General features: G+C 37.7%; 1 protein-coding gene across 6 annotated transcripts in view; it reads left to right on the top strand.

The window, feature by feature from the left end:
• The window catches only part of ARHGAP21 (Rho GTPase activating protein 21), a 206,695-nt gene extending 183,332 nt beyond the window's left edge, over nt 1–23,363 (top strand). For all 6 annotated transcript variants that reach the window (XM_067562379.1, XM_067562381.1, XM_067562384.1 and 3 more), the window contains 17 exons: nt 3,530–3,688; nt 3,866–3,968; nt 4,095–4,131; nt 4,742–4,867; nt 5,325–5,609; nt 6,987–7,051; nt 7,130–7,278; nt 9,267–9,409; nt 9,514–9,669; nt 9,773–9,851; nt 10,616–10,689; nt 10,776–10,865; nt 12,940–13,065; nt 13,254–13,295; nt 13,630–13,735; nt 15,669–15,700; nt 20,818–23,363. In XM_067562379.1, the coding sequence (XP_067418480.1) occupies nt 3,530–3,688; nt 3,866–3,968; nt 4,095–4,131; nt 4,742–4,867; nt 5,325–5,609; nt 6,987–7,051; nt 7,130–7,278; nt 9,267–9,409; nt 9,514–9,669; nt 9,773–9,851; nt 10,616–10,689; nt 10,776–10,865; nt 12,940–13,065; nt 13,254–13,295; nt 13,630–13,735; nt 15,669–15,700; nt 20,818–22,539 (3,494 nt within the window). In that variant the 3' untranslated portion in view covers nt 22,540–23,363. The remainder of the gene's footprint in view (nt 1–3,529; nt 3,689–3,865; nt 3,969–4,094; nt 4,132–4,741; nt 4,868–5,324; nt 5,610–6,986; nt 7,052–7,129; nt 7,279–9,266; nt 9,410–9,513; nt 9,670–9,772; nt 9,852–10,615; nt 10,690–10,775; nt 10,866–12,939; nt 13,066–13,253; nt 13,296–13,629; nt 13,736–15,668; nt 15,701–20,817) is intronic.
• Nucleotides 23,364–24,211: the final 848 nt, after the last annotated feature.

The following is a 24,211-nucleotide window of genomic DNA, read 5'->3' as shown; positions in this document are numbered from 1 at the left end:
TACCTGACAGCTTCATAATAATGGGAAGACTTTATTACAGGCTGACTTAAAAGCCTGTTTGCCTCAAGGAGAAACTTGAAAATACGATCAAGTGATTAGGGCTACGCACAGTTTGCCACAAATGAGATTACTTAAGTACTGTACATAACTCAAAATAGTTTAATTTTGTATGTCTTAGAAAACAAGATGAATGGGCAATAAACAGCTTATTTCAATAAGTGATGCCATTTGTAGCTTTGGTCAGGAAGTAAGGAAGGAAATTTTGATTAGGTATCGGAATAAATGAGTAATGCTTACACCGTTATATTTAGAGAGAGAGACAATAGTTTGCATGTTACAGATTTCCTGTTTCCCATAAACAAGATCCCTCACCAAAGGCTCTTAAATAAAGTAAGCAGTCATGGGATAAGAGGGAAGGTCCTCTCATGGATCAGTAACTGGATAAAAGATAAACAAAGGGTAGGAATGAATAAATGGTCTGTTTTCAGAATGGAGAGTGATAAATAGCAGTATCCCCCAGTGGTCTGTACTGGGACCTGTGCTATTCAACATATTCATAAATGATCTGGAAAAAGGGGTAAACAGTGAGGTGGCAAAATTTGCAGATGATACAGAATTACTCAAAATAGTTAAGTCCAAAGCAGACTGCAAAGAGATGCAATAGGATTTCACAAAACTGGGTGACTGGGCAACAAAATTGCAGATGAAATTCAGTGTAAGAACAGTAGGGCAATGGAACAAACTGCTTAGGGAAGTCTTGGAAGCTCCTTCATTGGAGGTTTTCAAAAGGAGGCTGATAACCATCTGTCTTGGGTGAGTTAGACACCACAAATTCTGCATCTTGGCGGGGGATACACTAGATGACCTTTGCAGTCCCTTCTACTGATTCCCCGCTACTGTTTTCTCACTGTGCACAGACACGTGTAGATGCATTAACAGCACCACAAAAATCTCCCAAAAATAGATGTCACTACTCTGTGTGAAGTGGCATGCAGAAATACTACAGTGGTAAAACAAAACAAATGCTAACAGCATTATGTCTAGTGCCTTAAGTAACAAGCAGAATGCAGCAAGATATCCCATCAGATTGTTCTTAGCCCAGTGGAAAGGACAGGCTTGCAGCATGTGCCCTATACTTATATAATTGCAAAATTTCCATGACGCTGGCAAAAGTAGAAAAATGAAAACTTTGTATTTAAAAAAATTTCCTTTCTCTATTCTCTTCACATATTTTGCCCTTTCTGCCATCATCCCTTCTACTGACTTCATCAGCTACAACTTTACAAATTAGCCACAAAAAAACCGAATACAAGAGTTCTGCTGGGAACATCTTGGACTAAATGAGTAATACTTTCCTTGAAGCTTGTGTGGATCAGCTGTCTGCTCCACACAACGTATTTCCAGATATTACAAATGTTTCAATGTTTTAAAATTCTGTTGCTTATTTTTATTTTTATAAAATAGTTTAAAATTATTTCTTGTGGTGGCATTTCATAGCCCCTTGAATTGGGTGTTGGAGCCTTTTAGGATTAGTAAAAGGTAAATTTTAAACAAAGTTGAATTAGTATGAAAATCAGACAAAAATATAAATCATCGTTGCTTTCACCTCAGGATCTTAGGGGCTTGTGAAGCATTTCTCTTCAACCTAATTCATGGGTTAAATACCATGTACTGTGGGAAATCATGTAGCATCTTGAGTATCAAGTAACACTCCAGTATTTATAGCTTGAGTGGATTTATTTCGAATGCCAGTGTTTCTTGCCTGTTGGAGTAGGGATTATTGCATTCTGACTGAAGTCTGTGGCATCAAAAAAAAAAAAAAGATGCAAACCGAGCACTCCCAATTTACATTTTAAGAACCAATTAAAGGAAGCGGTGTTGGAATTCTTCATTTCACAGTGTGTATCCTTTATTCCAAATTATTAGGGTATGGGAATTTTTCAGGATTTTCTGTTGGAATGGATGATCAAAGCACAATGAAAAAGAAGAAAATAGGACAACCAGGGATTGTTGTAGTTCTGAAAATGGAAATTACTGGGTTTCTCCCACCCCCAAACTACAATAGAGAAGTGATTTATTAATGTCTCTGATTGCCTCTGTGGAAATAGGTGAAAATTTGAAATGATTTAGATAAATACTAGTTTTAAGGAAAATACCTTTTGCTTTGAATTGTGTTGCAATCACACAATTTTAGATTGCATGGCTGAGCTCTGCTGCTACCTTTTACAGTAGTATAACATAGATCAGATTTATAATGGACCTTATTAGTCTTTCAGTTCAAGACATTGCTTCAGTTTTCATTTAACATAGCATTGGTGACATAGAGTAGAGGGCTGTGTAAAATTACTAAACTTGTAACAGACTTTGCTACCATTTAAAAAATGTAAGTGTTCAACCAAAATATGATGGTACAAGCTCTGACTGTTTTGAACAGAACTATTAGTGACTATTTGAAAAGCACAATGCAGTGCATGCAGTAGTGTTCACACAAAGCAAAGAATAAACCTCTGTTTGTGAATGTTCACTGATTTCAATAGGCTTTTCAGAAGCTCTGCATATTAAAATTCACGGCACTGAGAATACATACATATTAATTATACCAGTACAGTTCAGCAACATGCTCGTGATCTGGTTCTCTCCATCTTTCTCCTGTACCTCAGTACTGGAATAAGTATTTTTCTAGTATACCTAGTGTATTTTAGGACATGTCTATATGCTATGTTATATGCTAAGTTATATGCTTTGATTTTTCAACACTTTGCATCTTGTAAGAAGTATATAAAAATCATGGAAACACTTAAATCTTTCTGGATTATTGCATGATGACCCTTGTTGCTTTTGAGACTGTGAGGTGTTGGGCATGTACAGATTGCAATCGTTTATATGAGCAGTTAGTGGAAGATATAATTGGTAGGTAGCAGTAGCAACTATGAAGTATGAATAATGGTTTAACTACTACAGATGTTCTTTTTTAAATGGGGGATTGGTTATCTTTTAAGTACGTTGCCATTTCAAACATTGCTGTTTGAGCTTTTTTATGATTTGTATTTGAAGATTAATATCAACTGTTATTGAAGTCTTTATGCATGAATGTTAATGCACTGAATATTACTTGTATTCCATTTCTTGTGTGCTTTGCCTTCTTATGTATCAGCAACTGAGTTTAGAACTATAAAGGTTTCTGACCAACAGCATGCTGTTTGAACTGCATACCATTTAAACATAGATATTCTATTGTGATAGTTGTATGATCTAAGAAAACAGGACATTCTAGTCTGCATAATCAGTTATGGCATTCTTCTTATCCCAAATAGGTAGCTAATGTTAATATGTCAATAGGATATGGCACCAACTTCTCTTAATAAAAATGTGTGTGTTAACAGTGTGAATTAACTGACTCCTTGATGTTTGAAAGGCTTAAGATATTAGTCTCGGATATTCTAATAAAGAGGCAAGTCCAGGCTGCTATTTAGTTTGAGCTTTTTACTAAAGCATTAAACATGCTAATATATTGCATATTGCCTTGTAGATGAGCCAAGTAGCCCTAGTATTGACCATGATATTGCACACATTCCTGCTTCTGCTGTTATTTCTGCATCTGCCTCTCAAGCTCCCACTGTAACAACAGTTCCTCCCAGTCCCACGTCGTCAATTCCTTTAATTCGACGTCAGCTATCCCATGACCATGGTAAGTTTGGTTGTTTTTTTTTGGTTTTTTTTTTTAAACAAATTTTCTTTAAAAAAAAATTTATTTTTTTTTGGCAGGGAAAATGTAGCTGCTTGTGTTTTATTGCTTCAAATAGTCAAAGCACAAAATGTGATTAGTGATTAGCTGATTAGTATTGAATAATTGATTGATTTGCAGAATCTATCAGGCCTAGTATATTGGATGGTCAATCGCCTGCAAAAACTGAGAGATCCAAGTCTTATGATGAAGGATTGGATGACTATAGAGAAGAAGGAAAATTGTAAGTCCTGAACACATCTATCTGTGTGTGTGCCTGTGTGAGAGCGTGTGTGTGAGCGTGTATGTGCATTTTTATTAAAAAGTATACAAAATGTTCATTATAATACGTACTCTTTTCTCCCGACAGATCTATTAAACATGTATGCAGTTTAAAGGGGATCAAGGTTAGTAAAACATTTGAGTATTATAAGAGTTGTGGATGTTAATGTTTGCTAATATGAGTTATATGAACTTTAAATATTGTGTTGGATTACATATGTGATGTTAATGGGAATTTATTTGTTACCCATCAACTCATGCTAAAGTGACTTTTTTATGCCAGATATATTTTTCCCTAAAAGGCACCATACTCTGAAAAGTTAGTAAATGTGAACTACTGTTCTCTGGTTTCTCTTAGTTTTTTAAAGCTACTTTAAAATGCTATTAGACTTGTTTTATATCTGAACAAAGGTTTTGGTTTTCATTTTCTGTGGCATCTCAAATCTGAGCTATAGTATCTGATGCACTCTTAAAAAATATCCAAATAAATACAGAGGGAATGCCACAAGAATTACATAGGCTTGAACAGTGTGTGAATTCACAGTTAATCATTTTGTACTAATGGAATAGTAGAAACCTTCATAACCTGGTATGTATTTCCTTGTATTATACACTTCATGTAGAGATGAGGTGCAAGCTATTAAAATGAAGGAGGAAAGTGACCTAAATATAGACTTCTACGGAGAAATATATTTGGAGGATCTCTTGATATTCTGACTCTGGCATTTTCTTTAGGTCCCAGACAGCCACAAATCTTCAGAAGACTCTGGATCAAGAAAAGATTCCTCTTCAGAGGTCTTTGGCGATGCCTCCAAGGAAGGATGGCTCTATTTTAGACAGCTTGTCTCAGACAAGGGAAAGGTATTGTGTTTTCTAACATATATGAAGGATAAATATAAAAAATACAGTTGCCAAAATTGAGGGTAAGAAAAGTCAAGCTGTAGGCAAGAGATGTTCCTTGTAAAGCTTTCTTCTATGCAGCAAAACATTATGTAATGGGCACAAAGAAGAGTGAGGCCTCGTCTACACTAACACTTATGCCGGCAAAAGTTTTGTCGCTCAGGGTGTGAACCCCTCCCTTCCTCCCCCCCCCCCCCCAATGACATAAATTTTGCTGGCATAAGCACTTGTGTGGACAGCTTTTGTATAATATTTGTGGTACTTTTGTATAATATTTTTCCATATTGTTCCTTAAGGTCAAGTATTCTGAGCCATCCTGTGTTAGAACTTTTAGAACATAAAGATTTGTATGTGGCTTATAAATAGGTAACAGTAACATGTATTATACACACAAACACAACTGGTTCATATTTTCCAGCGAGTTGGTGGCAGCATTCGGCCATGGAAACAAATTTACGTTGTTCTTCGAGGTCATTCACTTTATTTATACAAGGATAAAAAAGAGCAGACAACTCCATCTGAAGAAGAACAACCTATCAGTATCAATGCGTGTTTGATAGATATCTCATATAGTGAAACCAAGAGGAAAAATGTATTTCGGCTCACCACATCAGACTGCGAGTATCTATTTCAGGCTGAAGACCGAGATGACATGTTGTCATGGATTAAGGCTATACAAGACAATAGCAACCTAAATGATAAGGTAATCATATATTATATGATGTATAATCTTACAGGCTATTTTAGTCTCTTGCATTTTCTTTTAATCATCAGATTTTTTATTGATAATAGGACAAATATATTTTTCAGGTTGACACTAAATTGAAATGCTCATTTGGAAATAAAAAACTACAGAGCAATTAGATACCCATGTAACTACATCTATTTATGTAGAAGAATAAATTATTAATCTGTTTTTTGAGTTGTAAACATCCCAAAGAATAATTGAGCTAATAGACATGGCATTTTAAATAATTAAAATGACATTTTAAAAATTTGATGTTTAGTTAATCTGTACTAAAGTAAAATTAATTTGTACTTAACTTTAGAAGTAGTAAAGTAAGCTTTATCCATTAAAAAGTGATTGTTAAAAACAATTGTTAATTTAACTACAAATATATTTTGTTACACTATAAAATACCTGTTAAAATCCCTGCTTTACAATGTAATCAGATGGGAGCTGTAATTTCAGGCATACTCTGAGCCACCAGACTCATGCTGGGAAGTAGCAGTATAAGCAGCAGTTTTCACTGAGAAACTTTGCACTGTTAATAGTTATATAGTGAAACACTGACCGGTATTTCAAAACATTTTTGTAATTTGCATATTCCTTTATATAAATTATAATATATAAAAATTATTAGGAGAGAGAGCATGTTGTATGCATATACATACACGCATATTTTATATAGTATGTTGATGCCTGTGTCTATACATATTTTTTTGCAAAACAGTTTTTTGTATGTTTTTTTGATATGTTTACATTTTTGTGCTGGGAAGAGAAATATTTTCTTCATGCTTTTAAAATTTTTTTTATTACAGCTGTTTGAAGCCCCTCAATTTTAAAATAATTAGCATAGAGAAGGTGGATTAGTGAGTAGAATTTTGGGGAGGTGGTTAAAAGAATTTATTAATTATTTCTGCAATTTATCATATGGCTATCATTGCCACACAGGTAGGTAGGGAGTTAGGTAAGTAGGGTTGTATTGTATGTGTATAAATTGAGATTTTCAGAGCAATACAGGGGATTTAGTGTCACATCTTCTATTAAAATGTAAGTTAATTGAAGATCTGTGGTGAAATCCTCTGCGCTGCTTAGAAAACACTTATGGTAGCATTTAACTTATAACTAAACGCTGCAGTTTTCCTTTAAACGTCAAATATTCTGTCTTTATTTTCTTTTCTGGTTCCTGAAAATATCCATTACATTTTCACTGTACTGGAATTGTAAACACACTATGTAATTGTGGTATGTCTGATTATGGGAATAGTTGTGGATATTCTGAAGGTGATTAGATAAAGTTTTGCAATGGTATTAACAAAACTAGGATTATAAAGTAGATCTCGATTGACTTTACAGGATACTGGTGTCACTAGTAGGGATCTAATTAGCCGGAGGATTAAAGAGTACAGCACAATGATGAGGTAAGCAGCATGTATGTAGCCGGCAGTTTTATTTGCCTGATACCTAGCTTCCCTGTACCAAGTCATGTTTTATTTCAGTTCTTCCAGCAGCAAAATGGAGCCTTCCCCCAAAACACCTCGCCAGAGTCTCAGTATCAGGCAGACATTCCTTGGCACTAAAACAGAACAAAGGACCCAAAGCCCTCACTCTCCCAAGGAGGAGTCTGAAAGAAAGATGCTCACTAAAGGTGTGTATGTGCATACATTAATGTTTGTTAAACCTATAAAAAATTAACCTTGTAGAAGGCCAAATGTTCAAGACATAAAATTGCTTTAGTCCAGTTCTTCAGATACAGGAATATATAGATACAAAAAAGCATTAACTAGTTTATTGAGCTGTATTTATATTCGCTGCCAGTCCTTATAAATCCATAGATTCTAATATTACCTGTAGCTATGCTTCAGCTTTTCAGGCTGTTGAAGTTATGTATTCCAGTCTCCTCTCAGGTAGGTCTTGGCTCTTTTCCTCCAACTGTTTGTAGTGACAGCAGCAGTAGACTATACCAGTGTTGTGCTTCTCAGAGCCAAGCTCTATGAAGTTGTGCGTTGCTTCAGGGAAGATTAGTCTTATGTAGCACTAGTCTTTCTCTACCCTGGAAATCTGGAAATGAATAGTAGAATCATTTTTTTAAATTATTTTTAAGAAACCTAAGTTTTCTCTAAAACCTTTTATAACTGTAGAGGATTTTCTTGCCCCATGGATTTAAAGTACAGAAAGAAAAACTTTATTTTGGGTGGGAAACGGTATTATATTTCCCAGGGCAGGAAATTAAACCCTCTGAGTTCTTTCTGAGGTGCCAACATATTACATTTCACAGGTGAGTGAGCTGCAACTGTAAATGTAAGTCAATAATTGATCTCCAACAGGTAGTCTCAGGCCAAAATTTTTAAAGGGAATTCTTGGTGCACAGCACTGCTGAAAGTAAGACCACTGATTTAGGTGCCTATATATGGATTTGGGTGACTGACTAAGCACTCAGGTTTGAACATGTGGGCCTGAACTCTGAGAAAATAAGTTCAGTTTTGTGCCCCAAATAAGTTTTCCTTTGTACTAACTATCTTTATCATACAGTTTTATATATTAAAACTGCAATAGCAGTTTGCTGGAAAGAAACAGTGCTGGGTAAACTTCAGGATCTTCAACAGCATTATTTCTCCACAAACCTCTGAATAAGAGGACAGGATTACATCCAAAGAATTATAGTGATAGTGGAGCCACACTTGCTGTACCACTGAGGGGAACTTAACATTGTTCTTATGACTGAGTTTTTAGCAATTGAGACTGCATCTGTCTAAGGGTAAAATTTTCAAAAACATCCAAGTCCCATTTTTCAGAAGCGACTTAAACACTTAGAAGCCTAAGTACCTTTGACTTTCAGTGAAACTTAGGCTCCTAAGTCACTTCTGAAAATGAGATTGGATGCTTTTGAAAACCTTACTCTTAGCATAACGAAGTCACACAGTGCCAAACACACCACTTCAGCTGTTTCTATCCCTAAATCTTAGGATTGGGTGCATCCAAAAAGGTTTGTTTCAGATCATGTGAAGAGAGAGGTGTGTTTTTATATAGCTTAAGGGAGGCTGGCAAACTCCAGTCACCCCTTTTCAGTGGAGGCCAGATGCCTGGTTGTTTCTGAGAAGCTATGCATATTTACTGCAAGTGTCTGCAAGGAGTTCAGACAGTGAAAGTGGTCAAATTGTGACAAATCATGAAATGGTTGGCCTTTTTGGTTTGATAGGTGGGGGGTATAAAAGTTGACGATAATGAGGGCCCTTTTAATGAAGACCAAGATTAAATTTCTAATAAAGCCTGCGGACGTGTCAAAGAATCAAACGAGATCTTCCCCATTGCTCTGTTTTGAGGTGCCCTTCTGCTGCCTCTTTTTCTGAGATGATGCATGCTGCAAATAGTAATAACTTCAGAACCTAAAATCACTATTCACAATGGTAATGTGCAAGCCAAATGGGAAACTGCTTTCAGTAATGGAAACCAATGGGACAGCTGAGGGAAAAGGGTGAGAGAGAGTAGGAAGTACAACATTTCTGTTAAATGTCCACGCTTTCAAAGACATAAGAGTTTTGTGTTTGTGGTTTTTGTTGCCTTTCATTAGAATTGGTTTTGATTGTATAACATTTCCATTTTCGTCCCCACTTGCTTTAAATCAACAACAAAAAGACGAGACAAGCCCACCAAAAGACAAGGGAACATGGCGAAAAGGCATTCCAAGCATCATGAGGAAGACATTTGAGAAGAAGCCATCTGCTATAGGAACCTTTGGCGTTAGGCTTGATGACTGTCCCCCTGCTCACACCAATAAAGTATGAAAATACAATTTTTCTTTTTGCTCTGCTTTTTAATGTTCATACTCGTATATGAGACATTTTGAAATAAAACCAACCATCTTCCTCCACCCCTCCCACAGTATATTCCCCTGATAGTTGATATATGCTGCAAACTGGTTGAAGAACGAGGCCTTGAATACACAGGTATATACAGAGTCCCAGGAAACAATGCTGCCATCTCAAGTATGCAAGAAGAACTCAATAAAGGAATGACTGACATTGATGTTCATGATGATGTAAGTTAGTGTTCACTGCATTTCCATTTTAAATCTCTTAGAGAGATTTTTTGTATGATGATGATAGAAATATACAGTCTCTCTCTCTCTTCTGAATACATAGAAATGGCGAGACTTGAATGTGATAAGCAGTTTACTGAAATCCTTCTTCAGAAAGCTTCCAGAACCACTTTTTACTAATGGTGAGTTGTCCTCCGTCCTGAGCTTTTTTAAAGAATTTTTTGTCAAATATTAATCCGCATTAGGGCCTTCAAATGACTGAGAAAAAAATCAAGTGAAAACAAGTAGTAAAGTAGTACACTTCCAAATTTCTTTATTAAAAAAGCAGATGATTAAAATGGTTTACATGTGGACTGAAGGTAAATTTTTTCTCTAACTGCCAAGAATCACAGCAAATGGCTTTGAAGTATTAAACCAAAACAGGAACATAATTTGTTAATGTCGCCACTGCATTGTACGTAGTAGGTTAATATACAGGTAGTATCCTATTAATTTTAGCCCTTTGCCAAAATAAGCTAATCAAATTTTCCTTACTCCTCCCCTCACTGATCTTGTGTTTCTGAGGAGTTTGAAATAACGTAACCTTGTGTCTGGATGTGTGTTTAACCATTATTCAACTTAGTAGCACAGCTGTGGGAAGGGAGTTTGTTGACCTTGTTACTGCATATGGAGCCTATGTTTTATATGGGCTTGAATATAAATAGTGTGTGTGGGGGTAAATTCTGTTTAAATGAATGGTAAGTTAATTTTTATAATTACAATCCAGTGACATTCTCAATCACATTATTAGAATTTATTAATTTAATTTATGGCATAAATTCTTAGAGAGCTAATTTTTCCTTATAGCTGCTTGACACGTTATGTAAAAGATTAAATGGGTTAAATTCTGTTGTCTAAAAAACTTCTCTCAGATGTGCAGTAAAATAGATTTTTTTTCATTTATCAGACAAATATGCAGATTTCATAGATGCCAATAGAAGAGAAGATCCTGTTGAGCGGCTGAAAACACTTAAGAGGCTGGTATGCAGACTCTGAATACATTTCAAATGCAGCACAAATTTAGCACAAAAATATTTTAAACTCCATACTAAGATTGTTTGTTTCAGATTCATGATTTACCTGAACATCATTATGAAACACTCAAGTTTCTTTCTGCACATCTGAAGACAGTAGCAGAGAATTCAGAAAAGAACAAGGTATCAAATCACATGTAAAGGACATGTTCCATTTTACTTTAAACAAATTTCATTGTTCGGGATTATTTCAGGTGATAAACCCATGTGTGTGTCTACCCAGCATTTTATTTAAGGTAGGTAAAGTCAACATAAGGCCATTTGCTGTGTAGAGCTTTTGGATGACACTTGTCTGCCTACGAAGTATCTACTGGTTTAACTAAAATTCATTTTTATTTGCATGAAATGGTACAAAGGCCTATGTGGGCACAATTAAATTGGTTTACAGTTCTCTTTATATACTTGCTGTTTAATTCTGTAACTTGAACATTAGCCAGTTGTAAACTGATTTAAGTGTGTCCCTGCGATGTTTCAGCTAGTTGAACAGAACGGTTTGCAACAAATTTCAGTTAAAATGATGCACATTTTCTGTGTGGACTAGAGAGGTCTGCTCAGTCTGTTTACTGTCTGAGAGTTGAAATTAAAAATCTCATGAAAATAGGGGCCTACTGTGATTTCTTTTTCTCCTCCCACTGTTGTATGATATGCTATGTTCTACTGATTGTAGTGTTCAATAGTTCTCAAAGTCAGGCCCATACTTTGTATAGTGCTTTGGGATCCTGCAGGATAAAAGATTGGGTAAAACCTTCAAAACTCCTAAATCCTATATTTAAATGTGATGTTTGGTGCTTAAGCAGCTACGTCTTGTTAACTTTTATTGAGGCTTAGGCACCTAAGTCGCTTTTGAAAATTGGACTTAATCTCTTAAATCACGGAGGTGCTTTTGAAAATGATGATGGATTACAAAATATAATCCGGTTTTGGTGGTGAATAAAACCAAAGCTGTAAGATACAACACAAGCCATTTATAATATACGTTTTTGTACAATGCCTAGAGCAATGTTCAGGGTGTTGCCTGATAGTCATTAGACCTTATAATGGCATTTTATATATCAAAAGTGTTGTAACAATTTCAGCTAATGAATCCTCGTGGCGTGGATACGTAGTCTGGCGGCATCCCTGTTTTACAGAGGAGTGATATGACTTGCCCAAGGCAATACGCTGAGTCGAAGCTAGAATTAGGACTCAAGACATCCTGACTTGCAGTCTTGTTCTCATTCTTGCGGACCACGTTGCCTCCCATTTATTACGAGTTTATTCCATGTCATGAGCATGAGAAGATAAACTGTAAGCCACAATATATAATAAAACATAGTAGACGTATTGTGCTTCAGTTTGCTTATGGTTTTTGTCATAAGGTGCAGTTTAAAAAGCAGATAATTTATAGAGTAAGCAATTGGTGTGCTGTGAAGATTATCTGATAGTCTCACATATGGTCCAAAATGCTGACTGCCTTCTCCATAGGTGAATGGGAGTGGAGTGGATTCTGTGCATCACAAGTTAGGGCGTGCACAGATAGTAGAGATTTCCATACCTTTTGAGAGGACAATGTTTGATTAGTAGCTGAAATCTTCCCTTTTTGAATAAAACACTTTGAGATAAAATACAGTTTGGAAGTTTCCCAGTACTCACGGCTTCTAGAAGATGCTTAAATATCTTAATTAAAAGGCAGTGATTTTCCAGAATTGTTTTTACCTATATAGTGTTTATGTAAAATCAAAAATGTAGGTGGAAGATATGAGCGAGTCCTTTTAATTTAGCTTTTCCCTGCACTTATAAAGCTTTTCCCTGGTTATAAAGAGGTTGGATTCTGAACTGCAATAAAGGTGTATAAGTTCCACTGTACAGAAATGGATCAGGTTTTGTATAGAGGAATCTTCTCCTTTTTATCTGAAATGTACATTTATAAAAGATTTCATTTAAAAAAAAATAATGCATCAGACTTCCTGAGTTGGTAAAATGAGCACTACTGAAAACCTTTTGAATGTCGTAAGTTTAACTGACTTCAAAAACAACAGCAATAATAGCTATTAACTGGTTGTTCTGCATTGCACAAATAAAGGCTAAGGAAGATAGACTATTAGAAAGCAAAACTATTTAGTAGCTGAGTGGCCCTTAATGTATTTTATTGTAATGGGTATTATTGTATATCCCCATTATAAATGTGTAATGCAGATCTAATTCCATTGCTTGTTAGATGGAACCAAGAAATCTGGCTATAGTGTTTGGTCCAACTCTTGTGAGGACGTCTGAAGACAACATGACACACATGGTTACTCACATGCCAGACCAGTACAAAATAGTAGAAACTCTCATCCAAAAAGTAAGTGAATTCATTTCATTATTTAAAAAACAAATGAAACAGACAAGACCTGCTTTCACATATTGCACAAGTTTGGCTCTGAGTTGTGTCCCTTGAGCCATTTTCTCAAAACTGTCCTTTTTAGTCATATCCACATTTGATTGTTTCACTTCCTGTGGGGTTTTCACTTTTTTTATTTTAAATTGTAGCATGACTGGTTTTTCACAGAAGATGGTGCTGAGGAGCCCCTTGTAAGTATTGTTCCTTAAATATTGGTGTTCAAATTCATTGTAGTTTAGAACACACAGTCCAGATATCCTTAGAATATGTATATATTTCTTGTTAGACCACTGTATGCTTTGCCCTTCAGAAAAACCTTTATAGAGCTCCAGTCTGTGCGGTAATTAAAGAGCTAGTAATAAGCTCCATGTGTTTCTGTTAAAAACAATAAAGCAATATGGAAAAATTAGAGCTCACGAGGAAACTGTGTCCTCAGGTGTAATAGTGCAGTTTTCTAAATGCTTTTGAATCCTAATGAACTAATTGTGAAACGATGATGAAGAGATCTTTGTTTGTTAACTGTAGACAACAGTTCAGGAGGAAAACACTGTAGAATCTCAGCCAGTGCCAAACATAGATCATTTACTCACCAACATTGGAAGGACGGGAGTATCTCCTGGAGACGTATCAGGTAACTCTTGCCGGGCAGTGTTAGTCCGTAGGCTAGAATAACCTACTCTATTAATTCACTATAATTTTCTATTTTCTTTTACTAATAAGTTGGTTTTTCTTCTTTTAAATGATCATTAATATTTTTAAGTGTCTGTAGTGGTGTTCGATGCAGTGGGGTTGTCACCATGTTGGTTCCAGGATAATTAGAGGGGCCAGCTGGGAGAGATAATATCTTTTATTGGACCAACTTCCGTTGGTGAGAGAGACAAGCTTTTGAGCTTACACAGAACTCTATAATATAGATTGGAAAGCTTTGTTGACTAATAAAAGTGTAATCATTGAAAGACTGAGGGCAAACAAACATGCATGCACTGTTTTATTTATTCATAGTTCTTCATGTAATAATCATGAGGTCAAATAGATAAGTGCTGCTGTATAAGTGGTTGCTTGTGATGGCAGGAAGTTTTACCTTCTACGCTGTTCTATATAGAGCTCTGTCTCAAAGTTAGGAATTCAGTTAAAACTTAAGTTATGATGCTTGTCAACAGATGACATTTTCATAAATATACTGCAATATGTTTATATTAAAGCTTATTTCCTTCTTTTTATCAATTGCCATCCTGTCGTTTGGCTAAGTACTAGCGTTGCAGCCGCGCTCTCGGTGACTTTTTTACCCCCACCGTACTGTTGCACTAACCCAGCATGTTGTTTCCCACAAAAGTTATCGCTTTGTCTCTAGCTTTTGTTTTAGTTTTTCAAGGGTTGTTCAGCACTTACTGAAACAGTCACTCTATACTGACGTTGAAACAGGTGAAGTGGGAGGAGTCTATCACACGGTGATGTCACTAGTGGATTCTGTGATGTCACTGATGGACAGCTGGAACTGTAGGAAGAAGGAGGACTGTTGCCCACATTGTAGCTGCCTTGTCTGCAGAAACCCCCGTTTCTTGTAAATGCAAAAAAAAAAAAAAAAATTGATCTGTGCTGTAAATTTTTTTTTAAGAGTATTTTAAACAGATCAATGCTACTTTTTAAAAGTCTTTCTGCTGTTTCTTGTTATTTCTGAAGCAGACCCTGAGGAGGAATAGCATGGTATGGTCCACCAGTTTTTCTAGTCATAAAGCATTAGCCATGTGTCAACAAGGGGTGTAGCATGGGGCTCAGCTTTTTAATTCGGGGGGGGGAAAAGCCCCCAAAAGTTGGAAAATGTCAAAGAAAACATGTTCTGGTCATTGTGCTAGCCCCTTCCTACCCCCTTTATAACTGTATAACTTCAGTTTTTGCTAGACAATAAAACGATGGTGTTCATTTTTCATTTCATAATAGCGCTTGTTATAGAGAAATACAAAACCGGTAGCTACTGTAATCTAGCTAGATAAAAGTAAAATGTCACCAATATATTACTCTAAGAATACAGATGTAAAATTGGGGTTTAAAACAAAGCACAATGTTAAAGGCCACTCCTTATTTCAAATAACTTTTAGCAGTTTGACAAAATGAATGCAACTAGGAGAACCTCAATTTGCAACTAGGACAGCCAAAACTACTAAGATGTTAAGTTTTGTATTGTATATTGCATCAGTCACAGGAGAGTACCCAGGATAATCCTGAAAAGGTCTCTCAACTGCAGTTTTGCAGGGCTGTATACTTAAAATACTGAATAAACGTTAGTATTTCTGTTTTTTATTTAGAAGAAAAGGGCTCCTTTGCCATTCCTGTCATTGAGCTGGTTCTGCCTACAATTCACAGCATCCTTTCATGGCGGTGGCTTTCTGTGGTGCAGCTTGCATCTTTGTGAGCTCTGACTATCCACTCTGTTCTGGTTTTTATTTGCTTTCACATTTTGTTCTGTGCTTGTTTCCCCCCACCCCCCATAAGTCCAGCACTGTCTGTAGCAAAAAATAAATTTTGCCCAGAGTTAACCATATTATATCTGATTTTTTTCCCCGCAGACTCAGCTACTAGTGACTCAGCAAAATCTAAGGTAAATCATTTGTGAAATTATAAAGAATAAACTTTTTAAAATAATCTACTTTACGTGTTTACATTTTGTTGCATTGGTTGTTTATACATGGTTACAGTTATGGCACTATTTAAGATTTTATTGTAAACGTACTATATTCAGTATTCCTTAACCAATTAAGTTTGGAGCATGAAAGTGGAAAAAGTGTCATTCATTTGAAATGTGTATAAAGATTGACTCTGAGGAATGGAAGCTACAAACTCTGAAGCAACATTTGTTACAGTTGGGGTCTATATACTGTATACTACTATTTATTTATACATCTTGTTTCGATTATATAGTATGTTACTCTTGCCTGCTGTTGACACCCAGACTAGTGCGACAGTATTTGAATGTCTGTCTGTTTACATCTGTGAAATATGTGTGAAATACCAGGGCAACTTCTGCTGAAGGTCATGGATCGTATCTCCATAAGAAGCCAGCTGGTATAGCCAAAGATTTTCCTGCAAAAACCCATGAAAGGATTTTTGGGGTAGGGAGGAAGGTCTAATGAATATGATTCAGGACTGGGACTCAGGAGCTTAGATTTAATTTCAGACTTAACCACAGACTTTCTATGGTTATGTCTACACTGCAGTTAAAAACCTGTAGCTGGCCCATGCCAGCTGGCTCAGGCTGTGGGGCTGTTTAATTGTGGTGTAGACATCTGGGCTCGGCTTTAGGACCCTGAGATGTAGGAGTGTCGAAGAGCTCTGGCTGCAGTCCAAGCCTAAGTGTCTATCCCACCATTAAACAGCCTCTTAGCCTGAGTCCTGTGAGTCCAAGTCAGTTGGCAGGGATCAGCCATGGATGTCTAAGTACAGTGTAGACATACCCTATGTGACTTACTTTACACATGTCTTTTAGTCTAGCCTGTGCCTCAATTCCCCCTCTCTGTAAAATGGGAATAATACTTCCCTACCTAACAGTGGTTTTGTAAGAACAAAATATTGTGATTGTGAGGTCCTTAGACCTCCACAATGGTGATGGCTGTATAAGTATCTAGATTATATAACATGTAGCAAGTAAGGTTTCTACTTGCCTTAAGACTTATTGTACTCACTTCTTCAGCATTTGTAATTGCTAGATTATAACTCAGCACAACTGCAAGTGAGTGGACGGGCTTAGCAGCTTCCACCTTCATTTTAAACAAAAGCTATTTTGGGTGGGGAGGAGCCCCAAAACTTTAATGCCATGTGGTTGGAGGCATGCTAATTACTGATCAGGATTTTAAGATTCTGGAGGGTTGTCCCCTTTCCTGCTCTTCCCTGGTAGACTGAACCTTCCATTTGTGAGGTCAGCCAGAGAAAGAGAGAGACTAGCAATATGGGGACAGTTCATTAGATGCAAATAAGTGGCACTTACAGGTCCTGTTGGACCTCAAGAACAGACTGCTCCGCCCTGGAAATGCCAACCTGCAAACTTCAGAATCTTGCTATTTTAAAGTTTCCATCACTGATATAAGCAACTGACGTACCTTACTTATGTTGTCATTATTATTATTTGTTCCTAGTAATGGCTAGGCACTGGTCACACATAGGAGGAGGGTTGGTCTTTGCCTCAAAGAGCTTATGATCTAAAAAGATTAAACAAATAGAGAAAATGAGTGGGGGAAAGGATACTTACAAGAAGAGTGGTCTGGTGGTGGTGATGACAATGTATTGAAAATATTTTTATTTTTAAGATGACCTACAAAGGAGGGGAAAAAATTAGGCTCCTTCTTTTTTTGGTTTGCTGCTTTGTTGTATAAAGGCAGACTTTACATTTCTGTTTGTTTTGTTTTTTTTACATTTGCTTTTGTGATGTTACGATTGCACTGAGTCTCCACTCATGAGTCTTCTGGTCTAGACACACCCTGAGTTTTTGAGAGTGAGCTGGGTAGTTCAGAGGGAAAGGGCTACTGAGTTAGAATGGATTTTGTTATCATTTAAAATGACCAGTTAACATTTGGAACAAAAGAACTTTATTAAATCAGAAACCTCACCCCTTCAGTTAATTTATTAATAGTAAAAATTCTCAGAAACATCCACCAATCCCCCTTCAGCAAAACCAAAGAAGACTGGACTTGACATTTTTTTCCGCTAAGACCTGGTCTACATTTGAAAGTTTTACCAGTATAGCTTTGGATTTAGGGGTGTGGGTTTTTGTTTGTTTTAAACCAAAATAGTTCTACCAGTAATGCCATAGAGTGGATATAAATGTGGATACTTTTATACCAGTCAGACTGGTATAAAGGTTACTTATTATTGGTACAGTTATTTCCCTTCTGGTATAGAAATTGCTATACCAGTATACCTTTCTACTGACAGAACTGCAGCCAAACTAGGAGGTTGTACTGCTCTATCTACACCAATGTTATTAATGTGGTACAACTTTCTAGTGTGGATAAGGCTTAAGATAAATAAGCAGAAAAATCACTTGAAAAAATCAAACACATACAGCCTAAAACTTTCAGACTGTCTTTATACATAATACAGAAGGGTGTAAAAAAACTTGAAGAAAAATCTTCTGGCGTGCACCTTTAATAGTAGTGATAATTAAAACCAACCACCAAAAAGATGGTCTCTAAGTACCTCACCACCCACCTTGCCATAAGCAGCCGGTTAATTTCTTGTAAAAGTCATGGTGGAAGTGGGCCCTCAGGCTGGACTTGAACGTAGAGAGGCTGGTGGCCTTGGGGACCAGTTCAGGGAGGGAGTTGTGTGCATAGGGAGTGGCCTTGGAGAAAGCCTAGGGATTCTTGTGGCAGAAGCAGACAGACTGGGATCATTGGGATTGGTGAGATAGTGGGGAAGGGCAACACAAAAAGAAATAACGAGAGTCCTGTAGCACTTTAAAGACTATCAAATTGAATTTCTGCAGGCATAAGCTTTCGTGGGCTGCAACCCACTTCGTCAGATGTAAGGAATAGAAATCAGATAGGAGGTTTATATATACACATCCAAGGGTAAGGAACAACAATGGGGAAGGTAGGTATAAGCAAAGTCCATTCAGTTAGAGTAGTTGAGACCTATTCACAGCCATTGATTAGGAGGTGAGAATGTGTGAACAATGACAATTACTTCTTGTAATGAGAGAACCATTCCAAGTCCCTATTTAGACCCAGTTTGATTGTGTCAAGTTTGCAGATGAGTTCCAGCTCTGCAATTTCTAGCTGAAATCTGTTTTTGAGGGTTTTTTTTGTAGAAGTATGGCAACTTTCAAGTCAGCTACAGAGTGTCCTGGGAGGTTGAAGTGCTCTCCTACTGGTTTATGGATGTTACCATTTTTATGTCTGATTTGTGTCCATTTATTCTTTTGCGTAGTGACAGTCCGGTTTGGCCAATGTACATGGCAGAGGGGCATCGCTGGCACATGATGGCATATATTACATTAGTAGATGTGCAGGTGAATGAGCTCCTGATGGTTTGGCTGATGTGGTTAGGACTTGTGATGGTGTCACTAGAGTCAATATGTGGGCAGAGCTGGCAACAGGGTTTGTTGCAGGGATAGGTTCCTGGGTTAGTGTTCTTGTTGTATGGTGTACAGTTGCTGGTGAGTATTTGCTTCAGGTTGGGGGGCTGTCTGTAAGCAAGGATAGGTCTGCCTCCCACAGCTTGAGCGAGTGAGGGAACATCTGCTAGGATAAGTTGTAGATCCTTAATGATGTATTGGAGAGATTTTAGCTGGGGGCTGTAGGTGATGGCCCAGTGGTGTTCTGTTGTTTTCTTTGTTTGGTATGTCCTGTAGTAAGTGACTTCTGGGTACCCGTCTATGCAGGACAAGCATAAGCAAACTGATGCAGATGAGAGGGAACCAGTAAAAGAATTCCTAGAAGGGGTACCATAGACAGGCAAGGAAAATGATCTTAACCCATGTATTGTGTGGCGTGGAGGGCAGTAATCAAAACAGGAGATAAGGGCAGAAGCAAGTGTTTTAGCTATAGGGAAGGAAAGAAAAACTGGATCTCTTGAATGGTTTGGAAGCCGCAGAATTTGAGCAGGGCTTAGATAAGATGGAGTAAGGAAAAAGGAAGTGTCAGACATTACACTCCCCCAGCTGAATATTGGGGACATTTGTGGTGATGTCATTAATGACAGAGAATGTGAGGAACAGAGAATGCTTCCTGGCCAAAACTGATCTTCCCTGTGTTACGGTTAAATTGATGGTTTGCATCCAGGAGGCAATGTCAGAAAGAGGGGCACAGATGTGGGACTGGATGGACGGAAACAAGTCAATAGTGGAAAGGCATATGTAACTCATCAGCATGGAGGTGGTAGTTGAAGCTGTGTGAGATCACCCAGAGAAAGGGCATCAAGTGAGCAGGGGAGGGAGGGAGGGAACAAAGTCGGAGCATTGCAGGATGTCATCTGTCAAACAGCTTATACCATATTCTGGTCTTGGAGATGGTCTTTTTAGGAGCAATGGAGTCTCCCTAACTATTTAATCAAGCACACAGTTGCTAATAATGGCAGTTGGATTGTGGTAAGACAGAGGGACTCCTCTGAAAAATGGGGAAAAGGAGGATGCAGGTTTCCCCATGTGGCAGTGCAGAGAAATGTTCCCTGAAGAAAGGTGAGTAAGCACTGTCGCTCTGCCTGCGACTACTAGCAGCAAATAGCTCCAGTGGCTGGAGACGGGACACTAGAAGGGGAGGGCTCTGAGTTACTACAGAGAATTTTTTCCCAGGTGTCTGGCAGGTGAGTCTTATCCACATGCTCAGGGTCTAACCGATTGCCATATTTGGGGTCTGGAAGGAATTTTCCTTCGGGTCAGATTGGCAGAAACCCTGGGGTTTTTTTTGCCTTCCTCTGCAGCATGGAGCATGGGCACTTGCAGGTTTAAACTAGTGTCAGTGGATTTTCTGTAATTTGAAGTCTTTAAATCCTGATTTGAGGAATTCAGTAACTCAGCCAGAGGTTAGGGGACTATAGCAGGAGTGGGTGGGTGAGGTTCTGCGGCCTGTAATATGCTGGATGTCAGACTAGATGATCATGATGGTCCCGTCTGACTTTAAAGTCTGAGAGTCTATGAGAACACCTATATAAAATCTCAAACCAATGACACACTGGTACAAGTTTTAACTGCTAACCTTGTGCCTTGATTTTTGTTTTAAACAGGGTTCTTGGGGATCTGGAAAGGATCAGTATAGCAGGGAACTGCTTGTGTCCTCCATCTTTGCAGCAGCCAGTCGCAAGCGAAAAAAACCAAAAGAGAAACCACAACCAAGCAGCTCAGAAGATGAGCTGGATAATGTGTTTTTCAAGAAGGAGCTTGCTGAACAATCTCATGGTGATGTAACAAAAGAGGACACAACTAAAGAGGAATGTGAGAGAGAGAGAGAGGCTGCAGGGAGAAAACAAAGGATGTTTGTTCTGAAAGAAAAAGAGACCAGCACTAAAAAAGACATGAATGTTGCAAAGGATGAAAAGAAATCATTAAGGAAAGAGAGCACCGCCTCAGAGGAACCTTCACCGCCTTACCTCCAAAAATACACAGTATCACCTAATCTCAGTCACCGGCTAACCATACAGAAAGATAGTCCTAAAACGCCTATTACGCAAGCCTCATCCCAGGTTGAGGAAACCGTGTCTGACTCTGGTACTATGCTTAGCACTTCTTCCCAGGCTTCCCTGCACAGATTTTCATGCAAAAAATTAGCCAGCCCTGAAATTAAATGCATTGAATTTTTAGCTGCTGATGTCAGTTCTATCACCTCTGATTACTCAACCACTTCATCTAATACATATGTAACCGGTTTAGATTCTAATATGCTGAGCCCTGAGGTGCAATCGGTGACCGAAAGCAAGGGAGAGGAGGCTGATGATGAAAGAAGTGAATTGATCAGTGAAGGTCGTCCTATGGAAACAGACAGTGAAAGTGATTTCCCTGTCTTTGCTACAAGTTCTGCTGCTGAAAGGATATTCAGGGGGAAAACACAAGAAGTGCCAAAAACAAATCGGAGGAACTCTGAAGAAAGTGTAGTAAGTTGTACTGAAGGAAGTTCAACACCAAAGTTAGACAGCCACAGACTGTTTAGTTCTCACAAACTTATTGAATGTGATACACTATCTAGAAGAAAGTCTGCCCGGCACAAAACAGATAGCGAGGGATCAGGAGATGCCAAGAGTGAGAAGGAGTCGCCTGCGATGACCAAAATGTTTGATATAATGAAAAAAGGAAGATCAACAAGCAGTTTAACTACATCAACTAGAAGTGAAACTGAAAAACAAGAACCTACATGGAGACTTAAAATAACAGATAGGTTAAAACTGCGTCTCAAAGCGTCTGCAGATGATATGTTTGGGATAGGAAATCAAAAATTTAGCTCTGCAGAGACCTCAAGGAGAAAAAATATCAGGCGAAGGCACACGCTTGGAGGGCAGAGGGATTTTGCTGAAATAAGTGTTTTGAATGCTTGGAAAGCTCAAGATCAAGGTCAAAGTAGAGAGAAAGAATCTGAGCTTTCAGCTGTGAATCGGTTGAAGCCAAAATGTCCAGCCCAGGACCTCTCCATTTCAGAGTGGCTTGCACGGGAACGTTTACGCACTAGCACAACTGACCTTAATACGGGTGAAACTGGAGAGCCCAAACTTGAGAACACTAGCTTAGCAGATCTGCCTTTACCTGTAGAGATGCAGGCAGATGAAGGCAGTTCTTCTAGCCGCTTGACTTTGATCAATAGAACACCTCTGTCAGGATCACTCCAGCACCCTGAGCAGGTAAATGGTGAAAGCTATCAGAGCATGAACAAAAGCAACTTTAGTCCAGCAGTTGATGCCCATCCTCATAAACTCTCTGGGACCCAGGTGGTTAGATCTCGATTTTACCAGTATCTTTGAAATGGGGAAAGGTCCACTACAGCAATTCAGTAGCTTACTGTTACACTTCCCAATAACTCTGTATATATTTTCCTGTACTGTTGTTGTTATGCAGCCTTCATTTGGGCTGGTTTCATCCATGTGCAGTGTGGAAAGTCTTCACAGTGCATTACTACAGTCAGAAGAACATTAAAAAGAAGTTAAAGTATATATCTATTTTAAGAAAAAAGTATATTTGATGGCTGCATACAAATGTTGAACAAAGCATCTGATGCAACATGCTATGTGGTGTGTACATGGTTTTATGACTGAAAGTTGGCCTGGCGTTAGTATGCAGAAAAATTGTTCTTTTGGGTTAGTCACTAACAAGTGCCTCATCATAAATTCATTTGGTTTTGTTAGGGTGCCATATTGTTAATTGTTAAATTAGAGAAACATACTACACACAAATAAATGCATTTTATTGGTAACAAATTTCATTACATTTTACCAATTTTAACACAGGTGGATACAGAGCTTCCATTCCTTAGGCATTCCAGTTGGATCTCTGAGTTTTATAATCCAATTTTAATACAGTTTTTGAGTTTTATGTGACTTGAATTTTTAATCTTTCTGTAAAATAAGTAACTTAAATGTACATATTACATGTGTATCTTTTCTTCAGATACGAGATTTGATATAAATGTTGTAACATAGAGCGTGTAGATAGTGGATCCTGGATGGAACTGGTTTCTTTTATTGAGAAGAATATAATTCTGCATGAAGACTTAATGAATTCAAACCTGTATCATGCCTGTGTGCATACCTACTTAAACACTGGAAATAAAATTGTTTTGGTGACTCTCTGCATGGCCTGAATTTGATTCTAATGAATAGTTCTAAAATGGTTGCTTACAAGTTGCAGTCAGCAACTGCACTCAATATCAGAAAACCTGCAATTGTCTGGAAGGAATGACAGTCTGTGTATGGAAAAAGGCAATTCAAAGGTTTTAGGGTGCAGAGTGTAAAGAAGCTACTATGGCAAATGTCTGAACTATTCATAGGATAAAGAACTTACATTTTCCAAACCTTTTGTCTATCGGACAGTGCCACAAACATAGACGTGACAGAAAGGTTTCAGATGCTTATATTTCTTCATTTTGATTTTTAAACTCCATTTACAATCTGATCCTTTATCATATACCAAATTCAGTTTATTTGGCTTAGTGGTCTTCAATGTGCAGTTTCTTTGATATTGAGGAAAATATCAATAATCCTTCAGAATCACAGAATACTGAATATCTTAACCCTTAGGTTTCTGGCCTTTTCCATACCACCAGCCAAGTCAATGCTGTCTTCCGTAATCCATTTTAAAGACCAGCTGATGGATTGTGAAAACTCAGAAAAGCTTTTTATTTACAAATAATTCTACCTACATGTTATACTTGGTTTCCTCTCTCTTTTATTGCATAGCATATCTGCCTGAAAACAGAATATTTGTTCCTTGTTTTGTCCACTGCTGGGTATATGCCCTCTATGTCACAATCCTCTGTTGGTGACATCACAGTTAATTGCTCTGAAGCGGGTAACAATAAACCTGTGTTGGTGATAAGTGGGGAATGAGCAACAGGAGCACAAAACCTCTTTGCAACAAAAATCCTGTTTTGATGCACACATTCTTAGTGCTAACAAAGCACAATGTGTAGGCAGACTT

Source organism: Emydura macquarii, unplaced genomic scaffold (genome assembly GCF_026122565.2).
Source record: "Emydura macquarii macquarii isolate MOO-44397 ecotype Brisbane River unplaced genomic scaffold, CSIRO-AGI_Emac_v2 contig_2422, whole genome shotgun sequence".
Lineage (NCBI taxonomy): Eukaryota > Metazoa > Chordata > Testudines > Chelidae > Emydura > Emydura macquarii.
Note: the sequence above shows the minus strand (reverse complement) of the source record. Positions and strands in the feature narration are given on the sequence as shown.